Source organism: Budorcas taxicolor, chromosome 1 (assembly GCF_023091745.1).
Source record: "Budorcas taxicolor isolate Tak-1 chromosome 1, Takin1.1, whole genome shotgun sequence".
Classification (NCBI taxonomy): Eukaryota; Metazoa; Chordata; class Mammalia; order Artiodactyla; family Bovidae; genus Budorcas; species Budorcas taxicolor.
This window is the reverse complement of record NC_068910.1, coordinates 221258629-221271361: the sequence shown is the minus strand read 5'-3', so window position 1 is coordinate 221271361 and position 12733 is coordinate 221258629. Positions and strand designations below refer to the sequence as shown.

Genomic DNA, 12733 nt, shown 5'->3' with positions numbered 1-12733 from the left:
TGCATGTATCTGGGCTAAGGCGCCCTGTGGGTTCTGAACTGTGGTGTTGGAGAAGACTCCTGAGAGTCCCTTGGACTGCAAGGAGATCTAACCAGTCCATTCTAAAGGAGATCCAACCAGTCCATTCTAAAGGAGATCAGCCCTGGGTGTTCTTTGGAAGGAATGATGCTAAAGCTGAAACTCCAGTACTTTGGCCACCTCATGCGAAGAGCTGACTCATTGGAAAAGACTGATGCTGGGAGGGACTGGGGGCAGGAGGAAAAGGGGATGACAGAGGATGAGATGGCTGGATGGCATCATGGACTCGATGGACGTGAGTCTGAGTGAACTCTGGGAGTTGGTGATGGACAGGGAGGCCTGGCGTGCTGTGATTCATGGGGTCGCAAAGAGTCGGACATGACTGAGCGACTGAACTGAACTGAACCGAACCCTGTGGGTGCTCAGGCAACATTTTGCAATGAAGGTAATTTGAATCCTTGAGCAGCCAGTCTTTCAGATCAGCTCCCCAGTTACTAACCCGAGAGCATTATGTGTCATGTGTAAATGGTGTCTGTGGCACTTTATCCCCAGGGGCGGTTCCAATATGGTGTGTTAGTCATGGTGATACCTGTTGAACAGTCCCGGGAAGAATCAGGAAATGGGATTTGTCATATTAATTTTGGCAAGTCAACAGTATGTCCAAAACGAGAGCTATGCATCTGAAACCCGATTCTGCTTGATGACTGGCATTCACAGCCTCTCAGTCACCTAGACCTGAAAAAGCAGAATCATTTTCAGCTCTTCATGTCCATTCTATCACCCAAAATTCTCTAATCACCAAATCTGAGCTATATTCCCAAAGCCTGGGCCATGATAATGTTCATAGAAACCGGAGTTAATGCATACGTCTGCTTTTCCAATCCTTTCTTTACCCCTTCGCCAGTCACTCCTACTCAGAAACATTCAGCTGCTAAACAGAGTTTAGCAAAGTTCTTCAACTCTGGTCCCAGCCCATGTTTCTTTCATTGTAAGTGCCCCCTCCTCCCAGAACTCGCCTTGTGCCCTAATCATACCAATCTTCTCTGTGATCCACAGTGCCGCCATCTTCCGTTCTGGCGTCTTTGACCACTTTTTTCTCTGCGGCCGGAACGTCACGCCCTCTCATCACTCAGGTCTCGCCTTGGCCAGGTTGCAGGCTCCTTTGGGTGGCATCTGAGGGTTGTTTTCCTGGAGTGATCTTATTCCTGTAATTTCATGGTACTTTACAGTCTATAGTAGTTCTGATATCTGTCTGCCTTATTTTATGGTTAGAAAGTGTCTGCCTAGACTTTCCTCCTTAGGCTCTCATTCCCATTAGGATTTTAAGGTTCCTAAAGGCCAGGACCATAATTTATTCATGATTTCAGTTCCTCCCAGAGGAACTTTGATTGATATAAGAGGGACCACCAAAATATTTGTGAACTTAATTACTTTTTTTTGGCAGTGCCGTGTGGCTTGTGGAATCTTAGTTCCCCAACCAGAAATCAAACCCGGCCCTTGGCAGTGAAAGCACCGAGTCCTAACCACTGGACTGCCAAGGAACTCCTGAGTTTAATTACATTTGCAATGCTGAACATCTGACTTAAGACCTCGCAGGTAATACATGGATTCCGAAATTTATTCATTGTTAAGGAACTCCCCATCATTGTTCTAGGCTATTGCTTCCTTATTCATTTCTTTTTACCAATTTTGTCTATTAACTCACCTCCTTCATGAGGGAATTTCCTGGCAGTCTAGTCATTAGAAGTCCTCATTTTCACTACTGAGGCCCGCGTTCAATGTTCTGAGAACTAAGACCAGCAAGCCACAGGCCATGGCCAAAAAAACACACCTCACTTCATTCATGAATGCATTCCATAGTATTTTATAGTTTAGCCGTAATGTTTGCCTGGGGAAGTGCTGCTCAGTGGCTGGTCTTCTACGATGCAGTGGTAACTTTGGAGAGCTGGAAATGCCACAGTGAAGCTTTGCCCTTGTACTACCACTCACATATGCTGTGATTTTTTTTCCCCTAACCCAGGATACCTGAGGAGGACAGATAATTTGATACATTTTTGTATCAAATGTAAGATCCTACCAGTTGATAAAATTTCTTAAGGATAGAGCCTAAATACAGTCATACAGAACTCAGCACAGCATTCAAAGGCTCCCTTTGCCCCCAAATCTCGAAACACGAACTGGGGAATTCCCAGTACCTTGCATCTCTCAACCACCCACAACACTCCATGTCTTCTTCCTTCTCCTCCAGGAAATCTGTCTTCCCTTGACTGTGTAGCTGAAGAATGACTCTTTGCACAGACAGTGATAAATGGTAACGTTTGCTTTTAACTGGGACAGTTTGGAGAAAAAACGAAAGGTAGTTCTGACAGAAGAAATTGTAGCCCTGGTGGCAAGGCAGTGAGAAAAGGTGGGAACCTGAGCTGGTCAGGTTTCAAAAGCTTGTGTGTTTGCAGGGCATCCTGTAGCCTCAGCTCAGTGCTGCCCGCCAAGGGATTGCTGAGCCTGCTGATTCTAAAGGGGCTTCCCTCCATGTCACAGTGTTCCATTTTCTTCGTAACACTCTTCACTTATCTTGTGAAATGACCTTATTCACTGGTTTACTCAATGGTTATCTATCCCTTATTGTGGTTGTTTAGTTGAAAAGTCGTGTTCGACTCCTTTGGGACCCCGTGGACTGTAGCACACCGGGCTCCTCTGTCCCTGGGATTTCCTAGGCAAGAATACTGACCCAAGGATCGAACCCAGGACTCTTGAATTGTGGGCAGATTCTTACCAGCAGAGCCACCGGTATATGCAGTGATGTATATGTATATGTAGAAGCCCCTAGTATCTGTAGAACATGGCAAATATTCAAATACATATTCATCAAAACTTGAAAGAGTTTAAAGAAAATCCCGTATGTAAGTTTGAGTTTGCCACATTATTTTAAAATCCAATATTCCCGGCTTCTCTGGTGGTCCAGTGGCTGGGAGTCCATCTGCCATCGCAGATGACACCAGGTTTCACCCCTGGTCCGGGAAGGTCCTACATGCCTCTGGGAGGCTAAGCCTGAGCACAGCTACTGAGCACTGGAGCCCGCTCTCTGCGACAGGAGAAGCGCTTCCGGTGAGAAGCCCTCGCATCGCCACGGGAGAGCAGACCCCGCTCACGGCACCTGGAGACGCGCCGCGCACAACGATCCTAAATAAATCAAAAATCCATCATGCATTATTGCAGAACTCAGTCCAAGCTTCAATATATTTACTTGAAATGCTCTTTAAAGTATGGTTATTGAAGTGTGCTGCTGCTAAGTCACTTCAGTCGAGTCCGACTCTGTGCGACCCCATAGACGGCAGCCCACCGGGCTCCCCCGTCCCCGGGATTCTCCAGGCAAGAACACTGGAGTGGGCTGCCATTTCCTTCTCCAGTGCGTGAAAGTGAACAGTGAAAGGGAAGTCGCTCAGTTGTGTCCGACACTTAGCACAGACTGCAGCCTACCGGGCTTCTCCATCCATGGGATTTTCCAGGCAAGAGTACTGGAGTGGGGTGCCACTGCCTTCTCCGTATTGAAGTGCAAGTCACACTTTTAAGATGGTCCTTACCACAGCTGCCAAACACAACTTCACAGATTTTTTTTTAAAGTTCTTAAGCACTGAGAGAACTACATGCAGTTTGCAGGTGCTTTCACAAGCCAGGACGCAAAACTGGTGCTCACCACCAGAGAGGGCTATTCATTCCTTGAACACCAGTGAAGTCAACAGGCCCGCAGCGGGGAGGAGACCCCTGGCCGAATCCACCCTGAGGGGACCGCCTTGTGAGATGTTGGGCATCATTTGCTCTAGAGCCCAGAACCACATATTTCAAGTAATTTTCTTGCCTTCCAGTCGACTAAAGAGGGGTGGAAGGAGAGGGTAAGAGAGGAGGCCAGGATAAGGGAGTAAGAAAGAGGAGAGATGGGGGAAGAGAGAGGAGGGAAGAGATGGGCGTGGCTCGCGCACAGAGCTGCACTCCAAGCCCCGCCCCCGTTTCCCAGGTAACCGGGTAAACAGACCTTGTCTCCTCTTCCCTGCGATCCCCGCTAGGTGTTGAAGGGGCAGGGACTCGGGGTGGAGATGTGCTCTTTTCTGAGAGTGCCGTCCCCCAAAGGGTTGGGGCCCTCCAAGGGGTTAGGAGCTCCCCTCTAGCCCGGTACAGCTTACCGCTCAGAGATGAGTGCCCTTGGACCAGGAATGACGGTGTCTGGGAGGAAATCTCCCCTGAGCATGGAGGTGGGACTCGCCCCGGAAGGAAAGGATGACTTACAAGAGAGGAGAGTCTTCATGGGAACAACATCTCCCACGGAGCTGGGGCTCAGAGTGGGCTTAGGAGAAGATGTCCCATGTAGTAAGACGTATGAGGAGAGGATGGCATCACCAGAAATAAGATCTCCATCGCGCACGGGGCTTGAACTGAGATTGAAAAGACAGAATATTTCTAGGACCTTCGTGGATGGGAGTAATTTAGGAGTCCACGGGGTCTCAGCCTCACAGGAAACAAAACCTCCTCTGAGTGCATTGCCTGGAAGAGTGGGTTTAGAAAAGGAGCGTTTTCTGGCAGGGTATTGTCCGGAAAGGGTAACACAGCCTCCAATGGGCCAGACGTGTGGAAGTCCACAGGCTTCAGGGGGCAGGAGATGTCCTGTGACTGGTGACCCTGAAGGGTTCGTGGTGCCAGTGGGAAAGCTACCTGCTTTGGGGATGGAGCATAGAGGGGCACTGGGAGGAGAGTCCGCCTGTGTGGTGATGAAGCCCAGCGCAGAGACGGCGCCTCCTGTGGAGGTGGACATGGGGCTCACCCGCCCAGAGGAGCCCCAGATGGGCTTGGTGATAGAACCTTCTGAGTGCCAGCTGGCCCAACAACCTGAGGAGCAAAGGGCGGCTGAGAACACTCAGCCGGGAGTAGAGCCTCCAGACCCCATCAGACCCATATACTCCGGGAAATTTTTTGATCGGATGCCTTGCTGGCCAAGTGTAAGTTTTTCCTAACACTTTCCCCTTCCTTCTTTGACTTGCATCCCTCAGTCTGCGTCTTCTCAATCTTCTTTCTGAAGTGCATGTTGTATCCTAGTATTCATGTAGGTTTTTTCAGAAACATTTTTCTTTTTCCATTCGTCATTCTGTGACTTGTTTGCTCTTTCAGTTAAGACTTGTGACTATTATGCTGGGTCCAGGGCACTAACAATTGAAAAGCGCGTGGTCCCTACCCTGTGGGTTTAGGTTCTCACTCCAATGTTGAAGACGATAACTAAACAAATATTATATAGATGTCTATATGAGTAGAAAACAAATGTGATTCTTCCTTAATAGAGGTACACTGTAAACATGGAGCTCAATGGAAAATTCAGACAGTTTTGTTTGGAGGAGATGGGAAGGTCTTTACAGAGCCAGTAGTACTTGAGCTTGTTTAGAAAGGTGTTGGGGCACTTCCTTCGCAGCCCAGTGGTTAAGATTGCCGTTCCAGTGCAGGAGTCATGGGTTCAACCCCAGGCTGGAGAATTAAGATCCTGCACGGACTGTAAGGAGATCCAACCAGTCCATCCTAAAGGAAATCAGTCCTGAATATTCACTGGAGGGACTGACGCTGAAGCTGAAACTCCAATACTTTGGCCACCTGATGCGAAGAACTGACTCATTTGAAAAGACCCTGATGCTGGGAAAGATAGAAGGCGGGAGGAGAAGGTGACTACAAAGGATGAGATGGCTGGATGGCATCACTGACTCAATGGACATGAGTCTGAGTAAACTCCAGGAGTTGGTGATGGACAGGGAAGCCTGGCGTGCTGCAGCCCATGGGGTCACAGTTGGACATGACTGAGCACCTGAACTGAGTCCTTAAAAACATGTGTCAGTATTTGTCAGATGGGAAATAGGACTGAGGCACCTTGAGCCGAGAACGGCATACAGCATGGCCAAAACTTCTTGAGTTGGGAGGTGTAAGCAATTCTGTTTAGCCAGCATAGCGGTAGGAGATGAAGAAGAAATGGAAAGGTCCACAATGTGGGAGTAAAACGTGTGGGTAGAGAGCAATGGTGGGTCTTCATGAGGGAGGAAATAAATACAATTTGCTTTTTGTAAAGATATAGATGTTATCAATAATAATGGTGGACTGGAAGGGAAAGATATTGGATAGTTAGGCTGTTTCAAGGTAATGATGGCCTGAAATTAATGCAGAGTTAGAAAGAATGGATAGGAAAGAGCCATTCTGAGAAGCTTTTAGGAGAGGATATTGTTAAGAATTGCCATCTGGTTGTGGATCTACGTGGTGAAAGGCAGGGAAGTTGATGGACAACTTAGGAGATTCTCGGTTGATAATGAGACATCTTCCTGTTTGGTGGCCCATGAGTATCTGGGGAACCCTTGGAGCTTGTGGTCCTGAGTGTGAGACGTCTGCAGGTGCCAGATGAAACAGCCAGGGAGACAGCCGGAGCCGTGGGTGGGGGTGGGACGAGAAGATCTGGGCAGGAACCTTGGGGAATATGTGAGACCGTCAGGAAAAGGAAAGTCAGCTAGGTAATTATTTTATTTTATTTTTTAAACATTTTGGCCTTGCCATGTGGTATGTGGGATCTTAGTTCCCCTACTAGGGATCGAACCTGCTCCTCCTCCAGTGGAAGTGTGGAGTCTTAACCACTGAGTCAGCAGAGACGTCCCAACTACGCCAGTTCTTGAGGACAAGGATTTTCTCGTATTTATCGCATAGCTTCATGGCATATCACAATGCCCAGCTTATAGTGGCCATTCAGTAAATATATGTTGGATAAATAGGAGGAGGGCTGGATGAGCGAGTGGAATAGAAGGAAAAGGTGAGTTGAAGAAGGTGGTATTGAGGACCAGAAAGGGAGCATCCTTAAAATGTTCCGGGAATAAAGGGGAGACCGGAGAACGCCGTTTCGCTGAACTGGTCACAGGGATTCTGCAGAAGTTTCTCTTTTTGCGTCTGCAGACTTCTGTTCCCCTTGGGGCTCAGGGCGTTCTTTTGCCTCTGACCCCTTTACTCTCTGGTTCCCTTGTTGGGTTTCCCCAGCCACCCTCTTCTCACTTGGCCGTGCCTGCTTCTCCTTTCTGGATGGGCTCTGCCGGCTACGGCTTCAGACCCGACCTCACGTAGGAGCGGAGGCCAGCTTCCGGTTTCCGATACAGGCAATCCTAAAACCCCTGCTTCCTCCTACCTTTCACATCCTCCTTTCTAAATGTGAAAGGATAGGGAAGAGAGCTTCAAGGAGAAAGTGACCAGCAGTGTTAAAAACGTCTGCGATAGGGGAAATAGAATAAAGATAAACCAGCTTTGAACATTAAGGGAACTAGGGACATTGTTAGAATTCAGATTCCAATATACTGAAGAGTGAAATTAGAATTAGAGAAAATATCGTGAATTTTTCTTTCCCCTGAAGAAGTGTGACAGTGACGGGGATGGAGTGAAGATTCCGTTCAGGGATACGTTTATTTAGTGAGTCGGGAGGGGAGTTTGAGATAACTCCAAGGAGGTGATGAGCGGAACCAGACCCTGCGTAGGCAGGGGGGAGTGAAAGTGGGATCACAGGAGGAGAGATGAGCTAAGACTAGAAATGAGGCTCCTTTAAAAATACATGTGTAAATATTAAAATATCTGGGACACCCTTGGTGGTCCAGTGGTTAAGACTTTGCCTTCCAATATAGGGGGTGTGGGCTCCATCCCTGGCCAGGGAGCCGAGATCTCACACGCCTTATGATGAAAAAAGCCAAACCATAAAACAGAAACAGCACTGTAACAAATTCAATAAAGACTAAAAAAATGGTCCACATCAAAAAAACCTTAAAAAAATGGAAATACCTACTCTCACTATAAAACAAAGAAATAACATGGAAAATTGAGAACACAGGAATGAAAACACGCACAATCTCGTTACCATAACACCAAGCCTACTGGCACGTCATTGCATCCACGTGAATGAACAGTTACTGCTGGCTTCACTCTATCTGCATTGCTACTCATGTTGCTTTGCAGGGATCAGCTCTTACAGGTGATGAAAATGAGGCCAATTAGGTAATGTGGCCAAAGTCTTACAGCTAAGAAGTGGTAACCCCAGGATTTGAAGCCACACCTTCCAATTTAAGGGGACAAGTTTTTGTGGCTTCCCTGGAAGTCCAGTGGTTAAGACTACCCTTCCCATGTAGGGGGTGAAGGTTCAATTCCCGGTCAGGGAACAAACTTCCCACATGCCATGAGGCGTGGCTATAAAAACAGAATCTGAGTTCTTGACTGTACTATACTTCCTGTAACATTTTTCTCCAAATTCATGTAGTTGTTACAGCAAGCATTAAAACTGTCTTTATTTTCACTTGTTACTATTTAATACATTTTCAGAGTTGTTACAAAGAACTCAAAGAATTTTTTAGTGATAAAAAAAATTTTCTTTAAGTTGATCTGTGATTCTTTAGCCAATTCCTTCCCTCTCTTTTTGGACAAAATATTATTTTCCCACTGTTTTTCTGTAAAAATAGTCTATGAACTTCTTTAGGTATTATATGTCTTACAGTATTTCCTTAGGATAGAGTCTCAGGAGAAGTCAAAGGATGAATCTTTTTCTGGTTCTTATTGCCAAATCACTTCCTGTAAGATTGTACTACTGAATTTTAAAAATTAATAATGATTTGTAAGGCATTGTTTTAATTCAAATTTATTTGATTTATGACAAGACTAAATGCTGTTTCATATGGTTGTTTTCATTAAAAAAAAAATTCTTACATCTGGTCATCTTGCCGTACTCTGATCGGTCTTTATTGCTTACTATTTCTTCTGGATTTACTCGGTAGACAATCACACTGACTCTATGGTCTTTCCTTCTTTGATGTTTACAATTCTCACTTTAATTTCCTATCTCACTACATTTCCTATGATCAATAACACAATACAGAAAGTCTCTTTTCAGACTTTAATGGGAATGATTCTAATGGTTCACCATTAAGTATTATATTTGTAATATACATCCCCAGTTTGCTGCTGCTGCTGCTGCTAAGTCGCTTCAATCGTGTCTGATTCTGTGCGACCCCAGAGCCAGCAGCCCACCAGGCTCCGCCTTCCCTGGGGTTCTCCAGGCAAGAACACTGGAGTGGGCTGCCATTTCCTCCTCCAATGCATGAAAGTGAAAAGTGAAAGTGAAGTCGCTCAGTCGTGTCCCACTCTTTGCGACCCCATGGACTGCAGCCCATCAGGCTCCTCCATCCATGGGATTTTCCAGGCAAGAGTACTGGAGTGGGGTGCCGTCGCCTTCTCCGCCCCAGTTTGCTAAGTATGTTTAAAAATCAGGAATAGAGCTTAAGCTATGAAGAGCTTTCTCAGCGTTTGTTGAAATATATCTTTTCTGAATTAGCATGGTTAATTTTCTAATAGTGAACCATCTTCATATATTTGGGCTAAGCCCTACTTGGTTGTGATATATTATTATTATAATATACTTTGGGATTTTATTTCCCAGATATTTACTAGGGTTTTTGTATCAGTTTTTGTTCAGTTGCTAAGTCATGTCTGATTTTGTGACCCCATGGACTGCAGCAGGCCGGGCCTCCCTGTCCATCACCAATTCCCGGAGTGTACTCAAACCCATGTCCATCGAATTGGTGATGCCATCCAACCATCTCATCCTCTGGCGTCCCCTTCTTCTCCTGCCCTCAATCTTTCCCAGCATCATGGTCTTTTCTAATGAGTCAGCTTTCCGCATCAGGTGGTCAAAGTATTGACGGTTCAGCTTCAACATCAGTCCTTCCAATGAAAATTCAAGGTTGATTTCCTTTAGGATGGAGTGGTTTGATCTTGCAGTCCAACTGGACAGAGCTTTCCTTTTTGTGTCGTCTTTCTCCAAGTTTGGTGTTAGGGCCATGCTAGTGTGTGAAAAGGACTGGGAAGCCTTCCCTAGTTCCATTTTCTTTACACTCGCGACAGTTCAGATATTATGCATAGTGTCTACTTCCTGCAGATTTTGTAGAACTCATGTAGCTGAAAGGAAAAGGACAGGGGATCCCCAGTGTGCTCCCCGAGGGGGGGATGGGGAAGCATTTGATACCCTTGAGTTCATCCAGCCTCAGAGCAGGGAGGAAGTGCATATGGGTGGGGTCAAGACCCATGTCCAAGTTTGGCAGTGAGGACAGCTCAGATGGAAAAGTCTAGCTGCTGAGCCTGCTGAAGCCAGCCCCTGAGGACACCCGCTCTGTCAGGCCATTCCAGCGTCTGGAGGAGGCACGCGTCTCTGTAACGACTCCCGTCCTGTGGCTGCAGGCGAAGGTCTGCCCTGACAGGTTACGAGACTCCCGGGGCCTGCTTGTCCTGAGCAACAAGTACACTGAGCCCTGACGTACAAAGAGGAGAAAGGAAGGAACGTTTCAAAGAAAAGTTTAAAAAGATTCTGTCATCTGCAATGGCTGGACATTATGTTAGGTGGTGCTGCTGCTGCTGCTAAGTCACTTCAGTCGTGTCCAACTCAGTGTGACCCCATAGACGGCAGCCCACCAGGCTCCACCATCCCTGGGACTCTCCAGGCAAGAACACTGGAGTGGGTTGCCATTTCCTTCTCCAGTGCATGAAAGTGAAAAGTGAAACGGAAGTCGCTCAGTCGTGTCCCACTCTTTGCGACCCCATGGACGGCAGCCTACCAGGCTCCTCCTTCCATGGGATTTTCCAGGCAAGAGTACTGGAGTGGGTTGCCATTGCCTTTTCCTAGGGCTATGCAAAGATGAGAAATAATTCAGTACCCCGTGTTCAAAACACTCTTAAAATCCAGAGACTTGTGACCAACAAACCGATGCTGTTACACTGTGGTAAACGTCAGGCAAAGAGATGCCTTTTCCCTTCACTCTACACTAACAGAAAGTGGAAGTAAGAGTGTTGCTTGCTTAGTCCTGTCTGACTCTTTGCGATCCCATGAACTGTAGCCTGCCAGGATCCTCTGTCCATGGAATTCTTCAGGCAAGAATACTGGAGGGGGTAGCCATGCCCTTCTCCAGGGGATCTTCCTGACCCAGAGATTGAACCTGGGTCTCACTTGTTGTAGGCAGATTCTTTACCATCTGAGCCACAAGGGGAGCCCCTGACAGCTATTCAGGGAGTGGGTAGAGGCAAAGGGGTTACCCATTTGTAAATCTTACGAGAGCCCGATAATTGTGCAAACCCTGGTACTCAAAAAAAAGGCACGGGGCTTCTCTGGTGGCTCACTGGTAAGAGTCTGCTTGCCAATGCAGGAGACGCAGGTTTAGTCCCGGTCCAGGAGGATCCCATATGCCAAGGAGCAAGTAAGCCCCTGAGCCACAACCACTGGGCCCGTGTTCTGGAGCCCAGGAACTGCGGCTATTGAGCCCACGTGCTGCAACCACTGCAGGCCCAGCCGGGAGGCCAAGCATTGCAACCAGAGCAGCCGCTGCAGCGGCACATCTGCGCCGCAGCTAGAGAGCGACGCCCCTCACGGCACCTAGAGGAAAGCCCGGCACAGCCAAAAATAAATACAGAAATGAAAAGTTTTTAAAAACTCCTAATTTTTGTCTGAATTTGCAAAGAGCCAATTTGGGCAGAATTCTCAGAAGTGGATGGTTTCATTTGCATAATGGGTTCAGGGTCTAATGGGCAGAAAGATTGATGCTATCACTCCTCTTCTTTGATGAGCTGTTCAGAGTTAGGGACATCTGTGAGTAAAACAGTGACCTTGACCAAGGGAGAGATGGGACCTTTGTGTTAGCCTACCCTGCATTCGGAGAGTGAGCGATTATGGGCTGCTGGATCTTTCACAGCTGAAAGTGGTCTTGTATCAACCTTCCTGCTGCTGCTGCTGCTAAGTCGCTTCAGTCGTGTCCGATTCTGTGCAACCCCATAGACGGCAGCCCACCAGGCTCCCCCGTCCCTGGGATTCTCCAGGCAAGAACACTGGAGTGGGTTGCCATTTCCTTCTCCAATGCATGAAAGTGAGAAGTGAAAGTGAAGTCGCTCAGTCGTATCCAACTCTTTGCGACCCCATGGACCGCGGCCCACCGGGCTCCTCCATCCGTGGGATTTTCCAGGCAAGAGTACTGGAGTGGGGTGCCATTGCCTTCTCCATCAGCCTTCCTGAGTTGACCTGAATCTTGGGAACCAATGACATGAAGTGAGAGGGGGACTTAGTCCTTGAAACCTGTGTTTTGAGGGCTGACTGACGAGGTGGCCAAGTGAGGTGGCCTGGGTGTGGCGAGGAGGGAGTGCGGAGCTGGTCAGCGGGCTGGGAGCTTGTTTGCACGCAGAGAGCCTGAGCAGGCAGGCAAAGACAGGATGGTAGGAGTCAGGCTTCTCACTGGCAGAGAAAAAAGTCACAAATACAAAAAGGAGAAGGTGGAAGGAATCCTGCTGTGTGACTTGTAATTGGAGGTATCAGTGGAAACTCATGGTATATCTGCATATCTATATCTAGATAGCTCTACGTTTATAGAGCTTTATTTATTTATAGGGCTTCCCTGGTAGCTCAGCTGGTGAAGAATATGCCTGCAGTGTGGAAGACCTGGGTTTGATCCCTGGGTTTGGAAGATCCCCTGGAGGAGGGCATGACCACCCACTCCAGTATTCTTGCCTGGAGAATCCCCGTGGACAGAGGAGCCTGGTGGGCTACGGTCCATGGGGTTGCAGAGTCAGACACGACTAAGCGACTAAGCTCACGTTACGGTTATATCTCTATCTATGTCTGTATTCTTGTCAGTATCTAAGCTAG

General features: G+C 47.5%; 1 protein-coding gene across 1 annotated transcript in view; it reads left to right on the top strand.

Annotated features, from left to right (window-relative positions):
• The first annotated feature begins 4109 nt into the window (after window positions 1-4109).
• EFHB (EF-hand domain family member B) overlaps window positions 4110-12733 on the top strand; it is a 58366-nt gene continuing 49742 nt past the window's right edge. The window contains 1 exon segment of the mRNA XM_052643942.1: window positions 4110-5006. Coding sequence (XP_052499902.1) covers window positions 4110-5006 — 897 coding nt within the window.